This window comes from Schistocerca nitens, chromosome 2 (assembly GCF_023898315.1).
Source record: "Schistocerca nitens isolate TAMUIC-IGC-003100 chromosome 2, iqSchNite1.1, whole genome shotgun sequence".
Lineage (NCBI taxonomy): Eukaryota > Metazoa > Arthropoda > Insecta > Orthoptera > Acrididae > Schistocerca > Schistocerca nitens.
In genome coordinates this window covers 310,744,252-310,771,896 of record NC_064615.1, presented here as the reverse complement: position 1 = coordinate 310,771,896, position 27,645 = coordinate 310,744,252, and the positions used below count along the sequence as shown (strand labels likewise).

The 27,645-nt window shown below is 38.3% G+C and overlaps 1 protein-coding gene across 1 annotated transcript in view; it reads right to left on the bottom strand.

The window, feature by feature from the left end:
- Positions 1-27,645, bottom strand: part of LOC126236078 (sodium-independent sulfate anion transporter-like) — a 190,807-nt gene that overhangs the window by 35,841 nt on the left and 127,321 nt on the right. The window contains exons 4-8 of the mRNA XM_049945138.1: positions 18,198-18,418; positions 17,939-18,113; positions 17,402-17,566; positions 16,233-16,394; positions 8,732-8,872 (exon numbers count right to left, since the gene is read on the bottom strand). Of these exons, the coding sequence (XP_049801095.1) occupies positions 8,732-8,872; positions 16,233-16,394; positions 17,402-17,566; positions 17,939-18,113; positions 18,198-18,418 (864 nt within the window). The remainder of the gene's footprint in view (positions 1-8,731; positions 8,873-16,232; positions 16,395-17,401; positions 17,567-17,938; positions 18,114-18,197; positions 18,419-27,645) is intronic.

The window sequence follows — 27,645 nt, the reverse complement described above, 5'->3', positions numbered from 1 at the left end:
GTAAACCAAAGCTTTGTAAGTACTGGTAGTCCATCCTGAATAGCAATATTTTATCTAGTCATTCATTAAATAAATGTATAATTTCTGAAATAACAGTTTGTTCATGCCCATTTTATAAATAGTTGGACGTCACTCAAAGCGACTCAGACTGTATCCAGTCTCAGTTGAGTTAACAAACACATAACACGTACACTCCCAGTCTTGCTCATGCTTCAGCTATGTGCAGGAATGATGTTCATTCATGCTGCAAAAGATCACTAATATCGATGTCTAGTACTTTCAAATGATCTCTGTAACTCAAATTAATGGATATTTTGAGTGTACTGTGCACAAGTGGTAGGAGGTGTAAACTATCATTGTCATGCTGTAATGAAACTGGTCAATACAACTCTTTTTTAATCAATAATTGGAGAACCCGGTACACTACAATTTACAACATGATCCAAAGTGATCAAAATTGCAGATTGTACATATTCTAGAATTTTGATGTAAATGTATAGATTAGATTAGATTAGATTAGATTAATACTAGTTCCATGGATCATGAATACGATATTTCGTAATGATGTGGAACGAGTCGAATTTTCCAATACATGACATAATTAGGTTAATTTAACAACATACTTAAGTTAATATAACAACTTTATTTTATTGTGTTTTTTGTTTTTCTTTATTTTTTATTTTTATTTTTTAAATTTTTTTAATATATTTTTTTTAATTTATATCTAAAAATTCCTCTATGGAGTAGAAGGAGTTGTCATTCAGAAATTCTTTTAATTTCTTCTTAAATACTTGTTGGTTATCTGTCAGACTTTTGATACTATTTGGTAAGTGACCAAAGACTTTAGTGCCAGTATAATTCACCCCTTTCTGTGCCAAAGTTAGATTTAATCTTGAATAGTGAAGATCATCCTTCCTCCTAGTATTGTAGTTATGCACACTGCTATTACTTTTGAATTGGGTTTGGTTGTTAATAACAAATTTCATAAGAGAGAATATATACTGAGAAGGTATTGATGAAACATAATGCTGACATAAAATTAATTATGTTATGAGAAACATAATAATCTTCATATTTCTAACGCACTTCAGAGTTTTGTTTATTTGTGTTTTTGACAATATTTAGACTTTCTGTTACAATCATACTTACTGTTTTCCATAATTGTTCAAAAGATAAAATCAATAGGAAATTGTATTTCTTTTTGCTTTTATGAAACATTAGTCAAATTGTAGTTCTTTGGTCAAGGATACTGATTATACTGATCACATAAACACACCCTTGTACTGAAAATATAATATAATTAGATAAACGAAAAGTCTACTCACCAAGTGGCAGCAGGAGAACACACATATGAAGGTATTAAAGTTTGTAAGCTTTTAAAGGCAGTGACTCCTTCTTCTGACAGAAGTGTTGAAGGAGAAGGAAGAGGGATGAAGGAAAAGGACTGGTAAGTTTTAGGAAAAGGGGCAGAGATCTGAAAGGTCTCCCAGAACATTAGGTCAGGGGAGACTTACTGGACAGGACGAGGAGGAAAGTCTTTCCTTCTCATCTCGCCCTGTAAGTGTCCCCTGACTCACAGTTCTAGGTGACTTTTCCAAACTCTACCCCTTTTCCTAAACCTGACCATTCCTTTTTCTTCACCCCTCATCCTTCTCCTCCTGCCAGAAGGAGCCACTGGTTCCAAAAGCTTGCAAACTTTAATACCTTTATATGTGTCTTCTCCTGCTGCTGCTTGGTGAGTAGACTTTTTTATCTATCCAATTACATTATATTTTCGTAAGTGGATTATTTACATTGGTATATCATTGTACTGAAATGGATATATCTGCATTCTTGTTTTATTGGAGTAATTCCAAAAGTCTTATAAATTCATAGGGGAGGGGGAGACAGTTCTGATGTAGTTGTGAAAGCAGTTCTTGTTGTGATATGTAACAGTTGGAAGTTAGAAATTCTTGTCAATGAACATAGTAATTTTTGGAAATTTCAAAATATGGAGTAAAATCATTTTGAAAAATAAATAAATAAATAAATAAATAAATATATGTTCCTCCTTCATGGTATTATTGATTTGATGTATGGATAAACAGAACCCAGACACTTCTCTGCAGTTTTAGCATGACTATATCATTAACCTATGATGACTGCACCAAGAGAAAGAAGAGCTTACAACCAGCATGAGAAATAAGTTTAGAGCAAAATATTTTTTAGTGATTCTCCCACTTAATACTTTATGCTATTAATAGCTAAAGTCTTATAATCTCCAATACACACTCAGTTTTTGTGTAAAAATTGGTTTAATTAACAACATTTTAACTAAATTTTTGTAGTTTTTGTGATTCTAAGGAGATGTCAGAATGCAAATGAGATATTGTTGAAAATTATGACCCTTAATTAATGAGTGAACTAAGTGAGCAACTGAATTGTACTTTCATCCAATAGATTCCTACAAGACAGTACTAGCTGTGGACAATGACTTTTGAATAATATGGTCATTATTTTGTGTCACACATAATTACTTTGTTCAGTGACTTGTTAGGACTACGATTATTGGACAGCATTTCCTTACTGTGTGTTTTAATAGCTTTGGAATTCATATGAATATTTCTGACACTGTAGCTTTTAGTTTATTTGTGAGTGCTGACCGGATAGTAAATGCTGGCAATTTCATGAAGAATAAAAACTAGTCATCACCCAAACAATATAATTTTGACGCTAATGAAATGTGTCAAAAAGTGTTGGTTCTATTTTACTGGGACAAACACCATCAAATATTCAATAGACTTTCAACTTCAAGACAACAAATGAGCGTGTTACTGAGCAAGTTATGGAGGCTACACAAAATCAGGTTGGAGCTTTACAGACTCAACGAAGGTTAATTTGTGTGTTCCAGAGAGAATCAAGAAATAAAATTATTGATTAGTGAAATAAAGAAGGAATAAGAAAGACTAAAATGATAATTAGACTAAAACTATGGAAAAGTTGCAAGTCAGTGACAGATCTGATGGATGGAAGAATCCATGTCTTTCATTTTCTTCTTTGCAAAGTTATGTTAAGAAATTAATTGTTGATATATAGACAAATAAAAAGAAAAGTATCTTTATTTTTTATTGTGTTTACTGTTAAATACTTTTTCATTATTTCCTGACCAAAAATTAACATAAAGAGAATCTGAGGTTGGGACACAGCAAGTTGAAATCCAGTCCATCTACTATGTTGCTCTCGAAGATAACTTTTATCTTTTTTCTTTTTTGCTTTTTATGAAGTGAGACTTAATATACTCTATGTACAGGAATATGTAAAATTGTTGTTTATGCAAAATCTCATTTAAATGTATAGCCCTGTTGTTTACATTAATATTTCTTACAATGATGCACTTGATTTTAATGGAAATTTGAGTAATTACAATTGAAAACTAATTAAAACTACAACAACATTCTGAGCAAATAAGGTGTAGAGGAGATATTGTTACCAACTGTTCAAAAACAGGCAATATCAACTTTCTGAGAATATTTTTAGAATTATCTGAAATTAAGTAACTCAAGAGATAAATGACATCAAAAGTCTGGACGCCCAAATTTCAATCACTTCTTTTGCTTCAATGGCTGCAAGATCCTGAACATTCACAGTGTAATTTTATTGCTTTATTTTTTTCTAGATCAGACAGCACCACTCACTACTTAATTCAGTCAATACTTAAAATTTCAAATAATTAAACATAATAAAGTATTTATTTTGAGAATGATGCCATACTCATAAATTATGGATGTCAAAAACTGTGTAATAATAATGTTCCATGTACTATAGTGAATTACAAACCTGGAACATTTTACATAAACCAAACAGAAGTAAAATCTTAGAGTCTATGACAAATAGCAGAATATAAAGTAAGAGAATTTCAAAGCATTATGTAGTTTCAGAATTAACATCAAGTTCTTAGAGCTGTCTCCATAGAGCCATTCCTAATCCAAAGACTGCAATAGTAGCTTGCAAGCATTCAGATAACATAGCAGTATTGGTATGAAAAAAAAGTCCACTTCTGACCAGTACACTGCTACCGTCTGTATGTTGGATCATATTAGACTTATACACAGGCAACATGTATACATGTTGGTTTTGTATTAAAAGTTCATAACTGGCAAACACAGAGAGAACACCAGTATGTTGGTTTGTGTGAAAGTCTGCATATAGCTAACCTGTTGCTAACAATTTTCTGTCAATTAAGGTGAAATTTTGCATCTTGATATAATTTGCACAATGTGAAACTGTGTAACATCTTAGGGATTCAAAATCTCAGGTGAAATAGTAAAGTAACTTAAAAGAACTAATGATCCACAAACATTAGTTATGTGGCAGTATTATAAGTTCAAACAATGGAAAATCCAGGGTCGAATGTAACAATTTTATGGAAAGGATAGTTGCTACTCACCATATAGCAGAGGTGCTGAGTCGCAGATAGGCACAACAAAAATACTGTTGGAAAGTGAGCTTCCAGCTAACAAGGCCTCTGTCAAAAACAGACAACACAAACACTCACCCACCCACCCACCCACCCACCCACCCACCCACCCACCCACACACACACACACACACACACACATACTCTCTCTCTCTCTCTCTCTCTCTCTCTCTCTCTCTCTCTCCCTTGCAATCGCAACTCACACACATATGACCACAGTTTCTGATAGCTGGAGCCCGACTGCGAGCAACAGTGCATGATGGGAGAGGCAACCAGGTGGGGGTAAGGAGGAGGTTGGGCCAGGGAGGAAAGGGATAGCAGGGTAGAGGTAGAGGTGGGGGATGGTAAAGTGCTGCTGGGAGCATGCAGGGGTGAGGTGGAGAGTAGGGCAGCTAGGTGCAGTTGGAAGCTTAAATGAGGGGGGGGGGGTTGCAGGAGAAAGGGGGATAGTGGAAAAGGAGAGATGTAAAAAGACTGGGTGCATTTGTGGAATATAGGGTTGTGTAGCACTGGAATGGGAACAAGGAAGAGGCTAGATGGGTAAGGAAAATGAGTAATGAATGCTTAGGCCAGGAGGGTTACAGGAATGTAGGATATATTACAGAGAGAGTTACCACTTGCATAATTCAGAAAAGCTGGTGTTAGTGGGAAGGAGTGAGATGGCACAGGCTGTGAAGCAGTCATTGAAATGAAGAACACTGTGTTGACCCAAGTTCTCAGCAACAGGGTGGTCCAGTTGTTTCTTCACCACAGTTTGTCGGTGGCCATTTCTGGAGACAGGCAGCTTGTTGGTTTTCATACCCGTGTAGGAATAGAAAAGCAACTGAAATCACTCAAGAGAGGAAAGTCTACTGGACCTGGTGGGATACCAATTCAATTTTACACAGAGTACACGAAAGAACTTGTCCCCCTTCTAACAGCCATGTACCGCAAGTCTCTAGAGGAATGGAAGGTTCCAAATGACTGGAAAAGAGCACAGGTAGTTCCAGTTTTCAAGAAGGGTCATCGAGCAGATGTGCAAAACTTAGGCCTATATCTCTGACATCAATCTGTTGTAGAGTTTTAGAACATGTTTTTTGCTCGTGTACCATGTCATTTCTGGAAACCCAGAATCTACTCTGTAGGAATCAACATGGATTCCAGAAACAGCGATCGTGTGAGACCCAACTTGCTTTATTTGTTCATGAGACCCAGAAAATATTAGATACAGGCTCCCAGGTAGATACCATTTTCCCTGACTTCCGGAAGGCATTCGATACAGTTCTGCACTGTTGCCTGATAAGCAAAGCAAGAGTCTATGGAATATCAGACCAGCTGTGTGGCTGGATTGAAGAGTTTTTAGCAAACAGAACAGAGCATGTTGTTCTCAATGGAGAGACATCTACAGACCTTAAAGTAACCTCTGGCATGCCACAGGAGAGTGTTATGGGACCATTGCTTTTCACAATATATATAAATGACCTAGTAGATAGTGTCAGAAGTTCCATGCGGCTTTTTGCAGATGATGCTGTAGTATACAGAGAAGTTGCAGCATTAGAAAATTGCAGCGAAATGCAGGAAGATCTGCAGCAGATAGGCACTTGGTGCAGGGAGTGGAAACTGACCCTTAACATAGACAAATGTAATGTATTGTGAATACATGGAAAGAAGGATCCTTTATTGTATGATTATATGATAGCGGAACAACATTGGTAGCAGTTACTTCTGTAAAATATGTAGGAGTATGCATACGGAATGATTTGAAGTGGAATGATCATATAAAATTAATTGTTGTAAGGCAGGTGCCAGGTTGAAATTCATTGGGAGAGTCCTTAGAAAATGTAGTCCATCAACAATACTTGAGTATTGCTCATCAGTGTGGGACCCATACCTGGTCGGGTTGACAGAGGAGATAGAGAAGATCCAAAGAAGAGCAGCACGTTGCGTCACAGGGTTATTTGGTAAGCATGATAGTGTTATGGAGATGTTTAGCAAACTCAAGTGGCAGACTCTGCGAGAGAGGTGCTCTGCATCACGGTGTAGCTTGATGTCTAGGTTTCAAGAGGTTGCATTTCTGGATGAGGTATCGAATATATTGCTTCCCCCTACTAATACCTCCTGAGGAGATCACAAATGTAAAATTAGAGAGATTCAAGCCTGCACAGAGGCTTTCTGGCAGTCATTCTTCCCGCAAACCATATGCGACTGGAACAGGAAAGGGAGGTAATGACAGTGGCACGTAAAGTGCCCTCCGACACACACCGTTGGGTGGCTTGCAGAGTATAAATGTAAATGTAGATGTAAATGTAGATGATGGCAGGTTAGCTTGTATATCACATGCCTAGTTTCACAGATAGCCCTTCCTTTGATGAGATATGTGATATTTGTGATCGGACTGGAATAGGTGGATGTATGGGACAGGTTCTTGCACCTATGTCTACTTCAGGGATATGAGCCATGAGGGAAGTGTTTGGAAGCAGGGGTTGTGTAGGGATGGATGAGAATATTGTGTAGGTTTGATGAGCAGTGGAATACCACTGTGGATGGGGCTGGAAGGATAGTAGATAGGACATTTCTCATTTCAGGGCACAACTAGAGGTAGGGTCTTAACTACCTCTCATCGTATTATCAACAAAGGCCTTTTTGGACAAAAGTGCACTTTTTGACAGTATTTTTGTTGTGCCTATCTGTGGCTCAGCATTGCTGCTACCACTATATGGTGAGTGTTTTAAACTCTGGTGACATTATTTCAAGTTGCTTTGTGTGTGCTGTTAAAGCCATGTTTCTGTCCTTAGAGATATTATGCCTCTGTGGTCTTTATCCCAAACTGTGACATTGCTCAACAATTGGGTGATTCCCCTTCCTTATGTGCTATAAAAGGAGGAGAAGCACTTGCATTCACCTGTAAAAACTGTGAATTGTGAAACTTGAATTATCCACCAACTAGGATATATTACAAATATATTTGGATGAACCACCTCTCAATCCCATTTTGTGTCCAGTGCATATCTCTTGGATCTATTCCACATAGCATCAGTTATCAGGAAATCATTTCAGTTGGACTAGGTATCATACTTAAAGATTCTTTAAAATTGAGGTGAAACTGTGAACTACAATAAGTGGAACATCCCCAAGTTCATTAGTAAATATCTTCTAGTGTACTAAACATCTCAAAATGAAGATTTTAATCAAGCTCCTAAGGCGTATATCCAGCTTTACATCAGCAGCCAAAATGTTGATAATTAAAATGACAGTGTCACCATTCTCTCAGTTAAATAATAATGCAAAACTAAGTATATTGATGGAAAATCCAGGGTGGAATATAACGTGTGATTATTTTATGTCTTTTTTGCATTGTGCTGCATAGCTGTTAATTCTTTAAGGTGTACGTAAATCATTATGTCAACTGCTATTAAGAAAATGCTTTAATTTTCACTCTGCTGGCATTCATTGAACATAATCAGCTTGGAGTGGGGTGTTTTAGTATATACCAAAATATTTTATGTAATAAGCTTGATTTGGCTTTTTGTTACTGTGTTGACAAAGGTATTTACACTTGGTGGCTTGCAACATGAAGTTAGGTGTAGAGCTATGTGCTATGTAACTGATGTGTGTCAAAGCACTCCACCAAGTCCCAGGCACTCGTCAGCTGATGACATTGGTCTGGTAGTAAGGCATTCCCTTAATAGCAAGTGTGAAGGTGATTTACATTATACTTTATAGAACATAATATGTATATAAAGACAGATCATAATTCAGCAAATAGAAGAGGCTGTTGAGTAATGATTCATTCTTATTCTCAGCAAATGAACTGTTGGAGGATATCCTTAGTCACCTATATCATTACACAGGATTAAACATTTTCCCTACAGTAAAGTGGGTCTGCTTTACATCTTCATGGGTAGCCTTTCACCAATCACATTCAATCTTGTCTAGCACCTATTACAATAAACAGTTAACTGAACAAAAAATATGGCTAGTTTAATGGTAAATTTAGCATATGGAACATCCTAATTAAATGGGTAGATTGAATGTAAATGAAGTTCTGTTCTCCTATAAACATAAAACATGTAATTTATGGCAGACATTGAAATGGAGTGGCCAGAAATGATATTAACTAAATAGAAAAACGTCATTAGAAAATTTGTAATTATTCAGTTTAGTGACAGAGTAGTAATAACTGCATAATCAACCAATGAAGGGAAAAAAGTGATTAACATCTTTCATGAAATACTTATTTAATTTTCAGGTTACCAAACCATGCTTAAAAGTTTTTAAAAATTGCAGATGACTTACTTCTAGTTCTCCACAACAACGGGATGACAGACACATCAACCATGAAGAACATAGCTGCCAAAATAATGGCTGACAATGTCGCTTTTGGAAGAAAGAAGAATGTTGAGGTCAGAAATGCTAGAGCCAACAGCACCAGTGCACCTGTAACCAACAGTCCCATAAGTAATTACTTGAATAGTTTGAGCTAAATAAATATTTTTTATGAATATAACAGTATAATAAAAAGGATAGTTGCTACTCACCACATAGTGGATGAGCTGAGTTGCAGAAAGGCACAACAAAAAGACTGCCAGGAAGTTAGCTTTCGGCCAACAAGGCCTGTGTCAAAAATAGACAATATACAAACTCACTCACACACACACACACACACACTCATGCAAATGCATCTCACACACACATGACCACAGCCTCCAGCAACTGGAGCCAGCCAGCTGCCAAGAAGTGTGATTATGTGTGTGTGAGTTGCATTTATGTGAGTGTGTGCATGTATGCTGTCTTGTTGGCCGAAAGCTAACATCCTGACAATCTTTTTGTTCTGTCTTTCTGTGACTCAGCATCTCTGCTATATGGTGAGTAGCAACTATCCTTTTCTTTATATTAAACAATTGAAAATCCAGGATGGAATGTAACAATATTAGATAGGCACAACAAAAAGATTCACACAATTATAGCTTTCAGCCATTAAGGCCTTTGCCAGCAATAGACACACATACACACACACACACACTCACACAAACATAACTTGCACACACGTCTGCAGTCTCAGACAACTGAAACCACACTGCAAGCAGCAGCACCAGTGCATGATGGGAGTGGCAACTGGGTGGGGGTAAGGAGTAGACTGGGGCAGGGAGGGGGAGGGATAGTATGGTGGGGGTTGCAGACAGTGAAGTGCTGCAGTTTAGACGGAGGGCAGGAGAGAAGGTGGGGAGGGGTGGGGGTGGGGGTTAAATAGTGGAAAGGTGATAAATATAAAGAAATTAAAAGACTGGGTGTGGCGGTGAAATGACGGCTGTGTAGTGCTGGAATGGGAACAGGGAGGGGGCTGGATGGGTGCGGATAGTGACTAATGAAGGTTGAGGCCAGGAGGATTATGGGAACATAGGATGTATTGCATGGAAAGTTACCACCTTAACAATTCAGAAAAGCTGGTGTTGGTGGGAAGGATCCATATGGCACAGGTTGTGAAGCAGTCATTGAGATAAGGGATATCATGTTTGGTGCGTGTTCAGCAACAGGGTGGTCCTCTTGTTTCTTGGCCACAGTTTGTCAGTGGCCATTCATGCAGACAGACAGCTTGTTGGTTTTCATGCCTACGTATAGAATGCAGCACAGTGGGTGCATCTTAGCTTGTAAATCACATGACTGGTTTCACAGGTAGCCCTGCCTTTGACGGGATAGGTGACGTTAGTGACTGGACTGGAGTAGATGGTGGTAGGAGGATGTATGGTATAGGTCTTACATCTAGGTCTATTACAACAATATGAGCCATGAGATAAGTGATTGGGAGCAGGGGTTGTGGAGGGATGGACGAGTACATTGTGTAGGTTCGGTGGATGGTGGAATGCCACCCTAGGAGGGGTGGGAAGGATGGTGGGCGGCTTCCTCTTTCATTTCTTACTCCCAATCCATATTCCTTCTCTTCCTTTTTCCTACTATCGAATTCCACTCACTCATGACTATTAAATTTTCATCTCCCTTCACTATCCGAATAATTTCTTTAATGTCATCATACATTTCATCAATCACTTCATCATTTGCAGAGCTAGTTGTCATATAAACTTGTACTACTGTAACAGGCATGGGCTTTGTGTCTATCTTGGCCACAATAATGCGTTCACTATGCTGTTTGTAGTAGCTTACCCACACTCCTATCTTTTTATTCTTTATTAAACCTGCTCCAGCATTTCCTCTATTTGATTTTGTATTTATAACCCTGTATTCCCCCCCTCCCAATGAACCATGGACCTTGCCGTTGGTGGGGAGGCTTGCGTGCCTCAGCGATACAGATAGCCGTACCGTAGGTGCAACCACAATGGAGGGGTATCTGCTGAGAGGCCAGACAAACGTGTGGTTCCTGAAGAGGGGCAGCAGCCTTTTCAGTAGTTGCAGGGGCAACAGTCTCGATGATTGACTGATCTGCTGTGCTGGTACTGCGAACGGCTGAAAGCAAGGGGAAACTACAGCCGTAATTTTTCCCGAGGGCATGCAGCTTTACTGTATGGTTAAATGATGATGGTGTCCTCTTGGGTAAAATATTCCGGAGGTAAAATAGTCCCCCATTTGGATCTCCGGGCGGGGACTACTCAGGAGGATGTCGTTATCAGAAGAAAGAAAACTGGCGTTCTATGGATCGGAGTGTGGAATGTCAGATCCCTTAATCGGGCAGGTAGGTTAGAAAATTTAAAAAGGGAAATGGATAGGTTAAAGTTAGATATAGTGGGAATTAGTGAAGTTCGGTGGCAGGAGGAACAAGACTTTTGGTCAGGCGAATACAGGGCTATAAATACAAAGTCAAGTAGGGGTAATGCAGGAGTAGGTTTAATAATGAATAAAAAAATAGGAATGCGGGTAAGCTACTACAAACAGCATAGTGAACGCATTATTGTGGCCAAGATAGACACGAAGCCCACACCTACTACAGTAGTACAAGTTTATATGCCAAGTAGCTCTGCAGATGACGAAGAAATTGAAGAAATTTATGATGAGATAAAAGAAATTATTCAGATAGTGAAGGGGACGAAAATTTAATAGTCATGGGTGATTGGAATTCAGTAGTAGGAAAAGGGAGAGAAGGAAACGTAGTAGGTAAATAAGGATTGGGGTTAAGAAATGAAAGAGGAAGCCGCCTGGTAGAATTTTGCACAGAGCACAACTTAATCATACCTAACACTTGGTTCAAGAATCATAAAAGAAGGTTGTATACATGGAAGAAGCCTGGAGATACTGACAGATTTCAGATAGATTATTTAATGATAAGACAGAGATTTAGGAACCAGGTTTTAAATTGTGAGACATTTCCAGGGGCAGATGTGGACTCTGACCACAATCTATTGGTTATGAACTGTAGATTAAAACTGAAGAAACTGCAAAAAGGTGGGAATTTAAGGAGATGGGATCTGGATAAACTGACTAAACCAGAGGTTGTACAGAGTTTCAGGGAGAGCGTAAGGGAACAAATGGCAGGAATGGGGGAAAGAAATACAGTAGAAGAAGAATGGGTAGCTTTGAGGGATGAAGTAGTGAAGGCAGCAGAGTATCAAGTAGGTAAAAAGATGAGGGCTAGTAGAAATCCTTGGGTAACAGAAGAAATATTGAATTTAATTGATGAAACGAGAAAATATAAAAACGCAGTAAATGAAGCAGGCAGAAAGGAATACAAATGTCTCATAAATGAGATCAACAGGAAGTGCAAAATGGCTAAGCAGGGATGGCTAGAGGACAAATGTAAGGATGTAGAGGCTTATCTCACTAGGGGTAAGATGGATACTGCCTACAGGAAAATTAAAGAGACCTTTGGAGAAAAGAGAATGACTTGCATGAACATCAAGAGCTCAGATGGAAACCCAGTTCTAAGCAAAGAAGGGAAAGCAGAAAGGTGGAAGGAGTATATAGAGGGTCTATACAAGGACGATGTACTTGAGGACAATATTATGGAAATGGAAGAGTATGTAGATGAAGATGAAATGGGAGATACGGTACTGCGTGAAGAGTTTGACAGAGTACTGAATGACCTGAGTCGAAACAAGGCCCCGGGAGTAGACAACATTCCATTAGAACTACTGACGGCCTTGGGAGAGCCAGTCCTGACAAAACTCTACCATCTGGTGAGCAAGAACTATGAGACAGGTGAAATACCCTCAGGCTTCAAGAAGAATATAATAATTCCAATCCCAAAGAAAGCAGGTGTTGACAGATGTGAAAATTACCAAACTATCAGTTTAATAAGTCACAGCTGCAAAATACTAACGCGAATTCTTTACAGATGAATGGAAAAACTAGTAGAAGCTGACCTCGGGGGAGATCAGTTTGGATTCTGTAGAAATATTGGAACACGTGAGGCAATACTGACCCTACGACTTATCTTCGAAGCTAGATTAAGGAAAGGCAAGCCTACATTTCTAGCATTTGTAGACTTACAGAAAGCTTTTGACAATGTTAACTGGAATACTCTCTTTAAAATTCTGAAGGTGGCAGGGGTAAAATATAGGGAGCGAAAGGCTATTTACAATTTGTATAGAAACCAAATGGCAGTTATAAGAGTTGAGGGGCATGAAAGGGAAGCAGTGGTTGGGAAGGGGGTGAGACAGGGTTGTAGCCTCTCCCCGATGTTATTCAATCTGTATATTGAGCAAGCAGCGAAGGAAACAAAAGTAAAATTCAGAGTAGGTATTAAAATCCATGGAGAAGAAATAAAAACTTTGAGTCCGCTGATGACATTGTAATTCTGTCAGAGACAGCAAAGGACTTGGAAGAGCAGTTGAATGGAATGGATAGTGTTTTGAAAGGAGGATATAAGATGAACATCAACAAACGCAAAACGAGGATAATGGAATGTAGTCGAATTAAGTCGGGTGATGCTGAGGCTATTAGATTAGGAAATGAGACACTTAAAGTAGTAAAGGATTTTTGCTATTTGGGGACCAAAATAACTGATGATGGTCAAAGTAGAGAGGATATCAAATGTAGACTGGCAATGGGAAGGAAAGCGTTTCTGAAGAAGAGAAATTTGTTAACATCGAGTATAGATTTAAGTGTCAGGAAGTCGTTTCTGAAAGTATTTGAATGGAGTGTAGCCATGTATGGAAGTGAAAAATGGATGATAAATAGTTTAGACAAGAAGAGAATAGAAGCTTTCGAAGTGTGGTGCTACAGAAGAATGCTGAAGATTAGATGGGTAGATCACATAACTAATGAGGAGGTGTTGAATGGGATTGGGGAGAAGAGAAGTTTGTGGCACAACTTGACTAGAAGAAGGGATCGGTTGGTAGGACATGTTCTGAGACATCGAGGGATCACCAATTTAGTATTGGAGGGCAGTGTGGAGTGTAGACCAAGAGATGAATACACCAAGCATATTCAGAAGGATGTAGGTTGCAGTAGGTACTGGGAGATGATGAAGCTTGCACAGGATAGAGTAGCATGGAGAGCTGCATCAGACCAGTCTCAGGACTGAAGACCACAACAACAACAACAACAACAATAATCCTGTACTCACCTGACCAGAAGTCTTGTTCCTCCTGCCATCAAACTTCACTAATTCCCACTATATCTACCTTTTACCTATCCATTTCCCTTTTTAAATTTTCTAACCTACCTGCTTGATTAAGGGATCTGACAGTCCACTCTCCTATCCGTAGTACACCAGTTTTCTTTCTCCAGATAATGATGTCCTCTTGAGTAGTCCCCACCCGAAGATCCAAATGGGGGACTATTTTACCTCCGGAATATTTTACCCAAGAGAACACCATCACCATTTAACCATACAGTTAAGCTGCATGCCCTCGGGAAAAATTACGGCTGTAGCTTCCCCTTGCTTTCAGCCGTTCGCAGTACCAGCACAGAAAGGCTGTTTTGGTTAGTATTACAGGGCCAGATCAGTCAATCATCCAGTCTGTTGCCCCTGCAACTACTGAAAAGGCTGCTGCCCCTCTTCAGGAACCACACATTTGTCTGGCCTCTCAACAGATATTCCTCCATTGTGGTTGTACCTACAGTATGGCTATCTATATCGCTGAGGCACGCAAGCCTCCCCACCAGTGGCAAGGTCCATGGTTCATGGGGGATTAAGTTATATACTCTGTGCAAAATTCTACCAGGCAGCTTCCTCTTTCATTCATTATTGCTGGTCCATATTCACCTACTACTTTTCCTTCTCTTCCTTTTCCTACTATCAAACTCTAATCCCACCTGACTATTAAATTGTTGTCTCCCTTATCTATCTGAATAATTTCTTTATATCTAAAAACAAAGATGATGTGACTTACCAAATGAAAGTGCTGGCAGGTCGACAGACACACAAACAAACACAAACATACACACAGAATTCAAGCTTTCGCAACAAACTGTTGCCTCATCAGGAAAGAGGGAAGGAGAGGGAAAGACGAAAGGATGTGGGTTTTAAGGGAGAGGGTAAGGAGTCATTCCAATCCCGGGAGCGGAAAGACTTACCTTAGGGGGAGAAAAGGATGGGTATACACTCGCACACACACACATATCCATCCACACATATACAGACACAAGCAGACATATTTAAAGACAGAGAGTTTGGGCAGAGATGTCAGTCGAGGCAGAAGTGCAGAGGCAAAGATATTGAATGACAGGTGAGGTATGAGTGGCGGCAACTTGAAATTAGCGGAGATTGAGGCCTGGTGGATAACGGGAAGAGAGGATATATTGAAGAGTGTCTGTCGACCTGCCAGCACTTTCATTTGGTAAGTCACATCATCTTTGTTTTTAGATATATTTTTCCTATGTGGAATGTTTCCCTCTATTATAACCATATGAATAATTTCTTTATCACATTTCTTCAGTCTCTACATCATCTGCAGAGAGAGTTGGCATATGAACTTGTTCTACTGTGGTAGGCAAGGGCTTCATGTCTATCTTGGTTACACAAATTCATTCACCATGCTGTTTGTAGTAGCATATCTGTGTTCCTGATTTTTTTATTCATTGTTAAACTTAGTCCTGCATTACCCACATTTGATTTTGTATTTATAGCCCTGTATTTACTGGACCAGAAGTATTATTCCTCCTGCAACCGAACTTCATTAATTCCCACCATATCTATCACTAACCTATCCATTTCCATTTTTAAATATTCTAACATACCTGCCCCATCAAGGGATCTGACATTCCATGCTCTGATCCACAGAACGCCAGTTTTGTTTCTCCTAATAATCATGTCCTCCTGAGTAATTCCCACCTGGAGATCGAAATGGTAGACCATTTTACCTTCAGAATATTTTACCCAATAGGCTGCCATCATCATTTAACCATACAGTAAAGCTGTATGCCCTTGGGAAAAATTATGGCTGAAGTTCCCCCTTGCTTTCAACCATTCACAGTACCAGCACAGCAATGCTGTTTTGGTTGATGTTGCAAGACCAGTTCAAACAGTCATCCAGACTGTTACCCCTACAACTACTGAAAAGGCTGCTACTCCTCTTCAGAAACCACACATTTGTCTGGCCTTTCAGCCGATCCCCTCTGTTGTGGTTGCACCTACAATGCAGCTATCTGTATCGCTGAGACATTCAGGCCTTCCCACCAATGGCAAGATCCATGGTTCATTGAGGGCATATTATTATTCAACCCACATATTGCCCATAAAGTGTAGCACTACAAATATAATTTTAAAGTATTAATTAAAATTGTGCTCACGTAATTAAATTGTTAGGACAATGTGACTATTCAGTTGTATTTCAATCTTATTAACCAAAAATTACTGCAACAATAAGTATATGAAGTGCTATATGATTTGAGTAATTGGTCATACCTGTAAAGAGGCCACCCATTGTTGTTTTTACTCCAGATGAATGGTTAACAGCTGTTCTTGTGAAAGATCCAGTGATTGGCATTCCATAAAATAATGAGCCAGCAATGTTACATACTCCCAGGGCAAGCATTTCTTGTGTAGCATCAACAGGTTTCCCACCAGCTGCAACAATGAGCAAGAAAAATAAATATAAACCCCCTGTTACAAGACTTCAAAATGAAATATTATTAAATTCCAAGGTAAAATACAATTTTAAGTGTACTTACATAGAATTACATTTAATTAAAAAATAGATGGAAAATAAATCTAGGTACCAAACAAAAAAGTACAGGTATAAACAGAAAGATACATATATACTAACTTTCAGATCCAGCAATTTTGTTCTCTGGAGAAAAAGTAACTGAGGGTTGGAGGTATCACTTTCGCTTGCCAACTTCATTAATTTTGCCTTTGCTTAGATGTTTTCTCATTATTGTTTTTATCTTCCCTAAATTTTTTGCATGGTAACATATCATTTATGATTTTTCATTCAGTTTGTTGTTAACCTATCTCAGAACTGTTACAACTTGTAATGTCTCATGTTTTCATTTTCCATTTGTTTCTGCCTTCCAGTCTTTTACTACCTCATAAGATACCCTCAATTTGTCAGATAAACTGGTTCCAGATTTTGTGGTGTTTTGTTGGGGCTCTGCCTGATGTTACATAGTGAATGTATGTGCACTGTAGTTTTTTTATTGAGAGCTCTTTCCTTATAGAAGTTTTAGAAACTATAAAATCAAATATGTCAGAGAAATGTAATTGCTCTATAATTTTAAGATGCACATTTTAAACTGATCAAGAGTGTGATTAAAGCTTATCCTTGATGGTTTGTCCTATTAGGTGTTTGTGATCTCATTTTTTGTTTCAATAAAATTTGCAATTTTATGTTGTTAATAAATGTGACAGAAAATGAATGCATACAGTTTTTAATTAACTAACTGTGCACCATGAAACAGTAGGGGAAAGAGAGTAAGATCAAAAGACAAAGAGTGGGGAAAATCCGAGGTAGAATTACAGTGATAAAAGCTGAAATTACTTTTCATCTGTAACAGCATATTTAAATAATTTAAATATAATATCACTCAGATATAAATTAATTTAATTATAATGTCACACAGAAAATAACTTACCAAATGCTTTAGCAATTGCCACACTTTCCAGTATAGCAATCAGAGGCAATGTGATGATATTTGTGCCAAGAGCAGATACCATTTCTGGGAAGCTATATGTTTCATTTTGATATGTTGTACTGAATGGTGGTGGAGAGAATGGTGGGAGGCCACTTTGTATTTCACCTAAAATTGAATTAATTTCACAGTTACCGCACGTAATACACTGGATGAGTTTCACTAGTTATATGTAAAATAAAGTAAGGCATGAAGTATGGCACATGTATGAGATTTATGACTGCTTCCTATTTATGTAAAATTGATGTGATAAATTTTCAATTTTTCTGTTACAGACTATAATTTTTTGAAAGAAACATTCAGTTGCCTTCCTTAGCAGAAGAAGCATTTAGATGTTCATATATATTTCAAATGTTAGCATTTTCCTATTTTATTTGTGTGTGTGTGTGTGTGTGTGTGTGAGAGAGAGAGAGAGAGAGAGAGAGAGAGAGAGAGAGAGAGAGAGAGAGAGAGAGACTGTTCGAATAAAGTAAAACAAACCTGTTAAAGAAAAAGGAGCGTTGCCATCTGTGTACATCAGATATGCCAAAAGAGTCCCGATAATACAGGCAATGGCATTTCGACTCAGGGCTAGAAACCAAAATAACTTGCTGAGTGCTTTCCTTGCTTTAGAACTCCCAGAAAGATCTCTTCCTTTGTCAATATCATTCAGTTTCTAAAATGGTAAAAAAAAAGATGATAAGTTTATTTATGTTTTTAAATTACAGGGTGTGTGAACACAGTATATTCAAGTTTATACCTGTAAAAATAACAGCCCTATAATGGTACAGACTCCTAGAACAACATCCCACAGTTGAACATATGTAATTCTTTCCACTAAGTTTGACCACGATTCAAGAAAATCATTAGAAGTGCCTCCAATTCCCAATAGACCTTTCAGCTGTGAAAATGCAATAGTAATAGCAGCTGCTGATGTAAACGCTGTTGTCACTGGCATTGAGATAAAATCCACAAGAAAACCTGTTGATGAGATAGTTGAAAGTTTTAAATATTAGTGCTCACATTACAGTCACAATATAAATTTAATACTTAACTTATTGAAGTCTTAAAATCACACACACACACACACACACACACACACACACACACACACACACACACACAAATGGTGACCAAAAGTCCATTAACATTTGAAAATGAACTAATTCATGGAATAATGTAGGTAGAGAGGTAAAAATTGACACGCATACCTGAAATGACATAGTGTTTTATTGAAACGAAAAACAAGTGTAAAAACTGACCAGCACATGCCACTGGGCAACAGCATGTCAGTGACATCACAGGGTGTGAGGTATGCCATTAAGTTACAGAATTGCATCATCCCTAGCCTGGCTGAGAAAAACCTGCTCAAAAGTACAAATTTTATGCAGGATAGCACTCCATCCCATAGGGGTATGTATGTGAAGTATCTCTTGCACACTTTGTTTGGTGAGGATCACATGCTGATTCACCACTTCCATCATGATTGGCCTCCCAGGTCGCCATTTGTCAATCCAGGTGATTATTGCTAGTGAGGTTACCCCTATGGTCGCAAGTCTACCATGATCATCTCACCTCTTCAGAGATGCTAAAAGACAACATACAATGGCAACTTCTCACCACACCTACTGATATGTGGTGGGTCTACAATGCTATTCACCACATTGTCCCTCAACTACAGTTATTGTTGATGAATGACAGCTGACTTGTTGAGCATTTGTTATAAAGACCACTGTTTTTGCTAAAAATCAATAGTTATGCCAATTATCAATTTTGTATCGGATGAAAAACCATCTGTTGGTCATTTTGTGCAACTTTTTTGCAATTTCAATAAAATCCCGTATCATTTTAGTCATATGTGTCAATTTTTACGTTGCTACCAACATTTTCCCATGAAGTATTGGATTTTGAAATGTTAATGGTGTTTTGGGTCACCATATACACTAAATAATTTATGTATGGAGGAGATAAAAATACCTTGTGATGAAATTGACTAAATTTCCAAAAGTTGGCATGATTCAATAATAATAAACTGATCTTTGGCATATATATTTTATATGTCAGTGAGAAGGGGAACCATAGGGCTTCTTGATGTTTACATGTTTACATGTAATCAGTGTCATCTTATAATGTATATTAACATGTAGAAATTATATTAATTGCTTAAACTGTCCCTTAGCTAAGCAACCTTAGAGAAGTGTATATTTATGCAGTCATTGATTCCTGTGCCAGTGAAGGCCTCCTAAGTTTACACTTGAGATTTAATTGTAGTATGACTGACTTTTCTCTCTGTAGAATTTAAATACTTTGAAATGCTTTTAAATTAAAGGAGGTCACTCATCAAAAAGCAATGGAGGGTGAAGCTTTGACAATGCCAGCCACTCGTGCTGGCGAAACGTCAGAAAAATCATTAGATGAACGTCGGCCGAAGAACCCGAGACAGAAGCCAATTGGCAGTTTGTTGTTGAGTTGTTGATAGGCACACACAAAAGAAAGGAAAGTTGTTAGCTCATCAGAGGATAAGTCTGAAAGACAGCAAGTTTTTTTTCTTTTGTGTGTGCTTATTGAGTATTCAGCAGTTCTACTTTTTGGAGAGTGATATCCATTCATCCAAAAGTATTTACACTCTTCCACAATTTTCATACTATATTTACTTTTTGCTTTATTTTTCTTTCAATGTCTGACAGTACTCATTTGCAGAGCAGGCCCATGGCTTCCTGAATTTTAAAAGAAGCTTGGAAATCTGATGAATTCTTTAATTTTTTTACTTTTCATTGAATTTGTATGGGATTTGACTAACATATTTCTTATGTACATATACTGCTTCACAGTCTTTTAGTATTTTGCAAACTGAAGTACGCACTCCAGTTTATAATTTATGATCCAGATTCAGATTCTTTATTATCCACTGACTACATGTAGTGGTATGGGCTTAACACTGATATACAATAAGCAATCACTCTGTTAATTAGACTACTTTTCACATTGCATGTACAAATAATTTATCCTGTAGTATAGACTTGTAATCCTAATCCTAAAACTCAATTTCTATGCTACCAATATCCAAGAATTCTCTTAAACTGTAGACTGGATTGTTTATTAACCCTTTATACAACTTTTAAAATTATTGAAAGATTTACCTTTTAACAATTCAGCAAGTAAATGTTGCTGTAGTACAAATATTAATCTGCCAATACAGTACATGCTCTTTCTTCTTCAAAAAAATCTACTCTTTATTTTTGTACAATATTTGCTCTGTATATTGTAACTCAGTGATCATTTAATGTAGAAATAATGAAATTAATGCAAATTTAATATTATACGAGTTTTGTTATACATTGACTTGTCCTACATCAGAATGTACTGTTTGTGTACTATAAGATTACCAGGACCAATAAAACTCTACTCTGCTCTACTTTATTTATTGGAGAATGAGGTAATTTTGCCTATTTCTGTCAGCCTATGTCTAGGAATGTCAGTATTCATCATATTTCTGGTGTATGACAGTGTATGTTCTCTCTGGTGCAAAACTTTGCTATGTTCTTTTTTGCAGATATCAATGATGCATGGATATAAAGATTCATCACTGTCATCATTTTGGTCTTAGCGAATAAAGGGTGGCAGTGTTCCTCTGAGCCAACCTTACACATTATTCTTAGCACCTTTTTTTGAATCAGTAATACGTCGCTAATGTGATGTGAGTACCCCATAACAACAGCCCATATCCTAATGTCCAAAGTAAGCTATCCTAAGATATTCATGTGTCACTAGATCAGATAATTCCCGTATGAGATAGGACACCCTTGATATCTTTCTGATGGTATGATTAATGTGGGGTTGTCAGTTTAGTTTGGAATCAATATGTATTCCAAGCAGTTTTACAGACTTTGCTTCTATGCCTTTAGTTAGTCCCAGCAGCAGGTATTGAGTTCTCTAGATTTCACAGTAGTTTGTTAGATGTGAATCAGTTTAGTGTTAAGGAGTGTGCCCTGAGACTTCTGGCATAGCCTTAAACTACACTATTTGATCAAAAGTATCTGGACACATGGCTGAAAACAATTTACAAGTTCACGGCGCCCTCCATCGGTAATGCTGGAATTCATAACAGTGTTGGCTCACCATCAGCTTTGAGGACAGCTTTCACTCTTGCAGGCATATGTTTCTTGGGGAATGGCAGCCCATTCTTCATGGAGTGCTGCACCATGGATAGTTATCAATGACAGTTGATGAGGCCTGGTACAAAGTTGGTGTTCCAAAATATCCCAAAGGTGTTCTATAGCATTCAGATCAAGACACTGTGCAGGCCAGTCCATTACAGGGATGTTATTGTCGTGTAACCATTCCACGACATGCCATGTGTTATGAACCAGTGCACGATCGTGCTGAAGAACGCAATCGCCATCCCCAAATTGCTTTCAACAGTGGGAAGCAAGGAGGTGATTAAAACATCTATGTAGGCCTGTGCTGTGATAGTGCCATGCAAAACAACAAGGGGTGCAAGACCCCTCCATGAAAACCATGACCACACCACTGCCTCTGAGTTTTACTGTTGGCACTACACACACTGGCAGATGACGTTCACCGGACATTCGCCATACCCACACCTTGCCATCAGATTGCCACATTATGTACTGTGATTTGGCACTCCACACAACATTTTTCCACTGGTCAGTCATCCAATGTTTACGTTTCTTACATCAAGCGAGGTGTAGTTTGGCATTTACCGGCGTGATGTGTAGCTTATGAACAGCTGCTCGATCATAAAATCCAAGTTTTCTCACTGCCTGCCTAACTGTCATAGCACTTGCAGTGGATCCTGATGCAGTTTGGAATTCCTGTGTAATAGTCTGGATAGATGTCTGCCTATTGCACATTACAACCCTCTTGAACTGCCTGTCACTCAACAGACGAGGTCAGCCTGTCTGCTTTTGTGCTGTATGTGTCCCTTCACATTTCCACTTAACTATCATATCAGAAACAGTGGCCCTAGGAATGATTAGGAGTGGGGAAATCTCACGTACGGACTTATGACACAAGTGACACCCAATCACCTGACCATGTTCAAAGACCATGAGTTTTGCAAAGCACCCCATTCTGCTCTCTCATGATGTCTAATGACTACTGAGGTCACTGATATGGAGTATCTGGCAGTATGTGGCAGCACAATGCACCTATTTTTGAAAAATGTATATTTTTGTGAGAGTCCGAATACTTTTGATCACATAGTGTATCTCAAACTGTGGCAATTAATGTTGTGTCATCCGAATAGCAGATAACTGATTGAAGCCCAATATAATGTGGCAAATTTAACATCTGAAAATGCTACATTCTATTTTCTCTGTGAGGTACTGGATCAATTAAACAAAAGGTTTCATATGCTAGACGTGTTTTTGATTTAACGAAGGCATTTGATTGTGTTGATCACAAAATATTGCTCCAGAAGTTGGAATACAGGTAGTAGCTCACAATTGGTTCACCTCTAACTTTAACAACAGATACAAAAGGTCATTATTCACAGTGTTGAGAAATGGCTGTGATGTAAGGTCTGAGTGGGGTACAGTCAAATGGAGGCTGCCCCAGGGATCAGTGTTGGGGAGACTTCTGTTCCTTATTTATATAAATGATATGACCTCTAGTATTAATGGTAATTCTAAAATATTTCTGCTAATGATACTAGCTTGGTAGTAAAGGATGTTGTGTGTGACATTGGCTCTGTTTCAAATAGTGTGGTTCATGACATGCGCTCTTGGCTTGTAGAAAATGAATTAGAGCTAAATCATAGTGCGACTCAGTTTTTACAGTTTCTAACACACAATTCAACAAAACCTGACATTTTAATTTCACACAATGGGAATATGATTAGTGAAACTGAACAGTTCAAATTTCTAGATGTTCAGATAGACAGTAAGCTCTCATGGAAACCCCACGTTCAGGATCTTGTTCAAAGATTTAATGCTGCCAGTATTACTATTCGAACAGTATCTGAAGTAAGTGATCGTTTGACGTGAAAATTGGTCTACTTTGCTTATTTTCATTCACTTATGCCATGTGGTATTACATTTTGGGGTAACTCTTCCCATTCTAAAAGGATACTTTTGACTCAGAAATGGGCAGTTCTGGCAATAACTGGTATAAGTTCGTGAACCTCTTGTTGACCCCTGTTGACTAGTCTGTGTATTTTGATATTGCCCTCTCAATGTGTACATTCTTTACTGTCATTTCTTGTTAACAATGTTAGCTTATTGCCAAAAATTAGGGGCTTTCACTCAGTTAAGGCAGAAATCCAATCTGAATTCGGATTGCACTTCCTTAACTCTTGTGCAGAAAAGTGTGCAGTATACTGCTGCATCCATTTTCAGTAAGCTTCCACAAGAATTCAAAAATCTTAGCAGTAATCAATGCACTTTCAAATCAAAACTGAAGAGTTTCCTCATGGGTCACTCCTTCTATCCTGTTGAGGAGTTCCTACAAAAATCAAGCTGATTCTTATGTTACATTGTTGGCTCAAATGGTTCAAATGGCTCTGAGCACTATGGGACTCAACATCTTAGGTCATAAGTCCCCTAGAACGTAGAACTACTTAAACCTAACTAACCTAAGGACATCACACACACCCATGCCCGAGTCAGGATTCGAACCTGCGACCGTAGCAGTCCCGCGGTTCTGGACTGCAGCGCCAGAACTGTTACATTGTTGATTGCATTTACTTAAACTTATGGCTTCACTTTTTTGGGTTCATAAGCATTTATTTCACTTTATCTGTTCTGATTTTTATGTTGTAATTTCATGTACTGACACATTCCATGACCTTGGAGATTTGCTCCTGAATTTGTTCCTATGGAACTAGATGTGCAAATAAATAAATAAAATAAAATTATTGGCACTCCATATGTCATGTGGAATTTTAGCTTTGTGTCTCTTCTGTCTTATTCTCTAGTATTCAATGTATTGTAACACCCATTTTAAAACCTGACAATAAATATACACACATCAAAAGAAGTTTTGCATCACCTTGGTTCCGAGAATTCCGGAACCTGTACAGAAAATTGGACATAAAAATCATTTCTGCCCTTTTTATTTCTCATGAAAACCACACATTACATGTTGTACCACCATTCAGCAAGACCTTCAGATGTGGTGGTCCAGATTGCTGTACACACCAGTACCTCTAATACCCAATAGCATGTCCTTTTGCATTGATGCATGCCTGTATTCGAAGTGGCATACTATCCTTAAGTTCATCAGGGCACTGTTGGTCCAGACTGTCCCACTCCTCAATGGCAATTCAGCGTAGATCCCTCAGAGTGGTTGGTGGGTCACGTTGTCCATAAACAGCCCTTTTCAGTCTATCCTAGGCATGTTCGACAGGGTTCAAGTCTGGAGAACATGCTAGCCACTCTAGTCAGGTAATGTTGTTATCCTGAAGGAAGTCACTCACAAGATGTGCATGATGGGGGCGTGAATTATTGCCCATGAAGATGAAAGCCTCGCCAATATGCTGCTGATGTGGTTGCACTATCAGTCGGAGGACGGCATTCGTGTATCATACAGCTGTTACAGTACCTTCCGTGTCCACCTGGGGCGTACGTTGGTCGCACATAATGCCATCCCAAAACAGTAGGGAACCTCCACCTTGCTGTACTCGCTGGACAGTATGTCTAAGTCGTTCAGCCTGAATGGGTTGCCTCCAAACAAGTATCGGATGATTGTCTGGTTGAAGGCATTTGTGACACTCATCAGTGAAGAGAATGTGATGCTAATCCTGAGTAGTCCATTTAGCATGTTGTTGGGCCCATCTGGGAGTGAAGTTGCACATCATGCAGCCTATTGTGCACAGTTTGAGTCATAATATGATGTCCTGTGGCTGCATGAAAAGCATTATTCAACATGGTGGCATTGCTGTCAGGGTTCCTCTGAGTTATAATCCGTAGGTAGTGGTCATCCACTGCAGTAGTAGCCCTTGGGCAGCTGAGCGAGACATGTCATCAACAGTTCCTGTCTCTCTGTATTTCCCCCATGTCCGAACAACATCGCTTTGGTTCACTCCAAGACACCTGACACTTCTCTTGTTGAGAGCCCTTCTTGGCACAAAGTAACAATGCAGACACAATCAAACTGTGGTATTGACCATCTGGGCATGGTTCAACTACAGACAACATGAGCTGTGTACCGTCTTCCTGGTGGAATGACTGGAACTGATTGGCAGTTGAAACCCCGCCATGAAATAGTCACTGCTCATGCACGGTTGTTTACATCTTTGGGCAGGTTTAGTGACATCTCTCAATAGTCAAAGGGACTGTGTCTGTGATACAACATTCAAAGTCAATGTCTATCTGCAGGAGTTCTGGGAACCGGGGTTATCCAAAACTTTTTTTTATGTGTGTATGTCCTTTCTAATTGTGCTGAGCAGGTATTAATGCAGAGTGTCAACTAGTGCATTGAGGACCCAACTAGATTATATGACTGTTGCCTGTCTCCTTTACTGACGTGTGATATTGGTAGCAAGATCAAAATATACATAACATCTTAGTGAATAGTGTTTTATTCATCTCATAACATACAATTTCTAATCATATGATTAGTGTACAGGAGACACAAACTTTTTTCTTTCCTCCCTTTTGTGAAGGACAGCTACATTTACACTCAAGACTATATGTAAACTTATCCTGCTCAAATGTTCAGTTCATCCTTCATGAACTCCTCAACAGTGTAGTAGCAGCATTTGCCAAGTATATCATATAGCTTTGTTTTCAGTGTCTCTAGGTTCATACTCAGAACAGTCTTTCCTTTTAGCTTGTTATGTTGCCATATAGTGAGGAGACTGCACACATAGGTTTAAGCGATGAGTGGGAAGCATAAAATTGTCTTTGTTTCTCGTGTTATATGTGTGATTGAAGCAGTTTTTCTCGAATAACTCTAAATTGCTGTGTAGAAAGATGATAATATCATAGATGTATAAGGAGGGAACTGTTAATAACTGTTGTTTTTCAAATAGCAGGCGACATGATGTCCTTATATGGGCAGTGCACATGTTCCTTATTATTCTTTTCTGTAACTTTAGTATGCACAATACATTGCTTCAATTTCCCCCGAAAATAATACCATACCTTCCAACTGATTGAAAGTAACTGTGGTATGCAATTTTCCTTGTATTCATGTCTGTTGCACCAGCTAATATTTGCATATCAAATGCAAAGCTACATAATTTGTTTAACAGGTAGTAAACATGTTTATTCCAATTTAAATTTTTATCTAGGTTTAACCCTAAAAACTTCACAGAATCCACTTCTTCTATATCCTGTTTTTTATGAATTATTTTAATTTCTTGGGGATTTGATTTTTTCATTCTGAATTGGACCATGTGGGTTTTGGGGATGTTCAGTCTTAATCCATTCAGTTGGAACCATGTTTCTAGTTTGTTCATTGTGTTTATTATGTAGAGAGGGATGTTTTCTGGCTCCTGGTTTTCAATTAATACAGATGTGTCATCTGCAAATAAAACCAATGGAGCATTTATATTGTTCGGTAAATCATTAACATAGAACAAAAACAAAATAGGTCCTAGTATCGAGCCTTGAGGGACACCTTGGCCTACTGTCTTCCATTTTGAATAGTAATTTGCTGCATTTGATGAGATAATCACTCTTTGTTTCCTATTTGATGAGTATGAAGTAAGTCAATTTAGAACATTACCCTTGATCCCATACTTGCCAAACTTATAGATGAGCAGTGCATGATTTACAGAGTCAAAGGCTTTTGTGAGATCACAAAAGATTCCTGCAACTTTATTATGGTTGTCTAATGATGTGCTGATCTTGTTGATGAACTTGTGAATTGCGTCAATAGTACTTTTGCCATGCTGGAAACCAAATTGGTTTTCCGTAATAATATCATGTTTCTCCATAAAATTTTGGATCTGCATAGCAGCAGCATTTTCAAAGATTTTTGATAGGACTAGAAGGAGGGAGATGGGATGATAATTCCCCATATCCTCTCTTGACCCTTTTTTGAGCAACGGTTTTACTTCTGCATACTTCAGCAACTCTGGGAAGCTTCCTTGTTCAAAGGATTGGTTTATTATTTTAGATAGTGGGTATCCTATTATTTTACACACAGATTTAAGGACTTTTGCCGGTATTTCATCCCAATCTGCAGAATTTTTGTTTTATAGATTTAATATAATTTTTTCTACATCTATTGTTGAAACT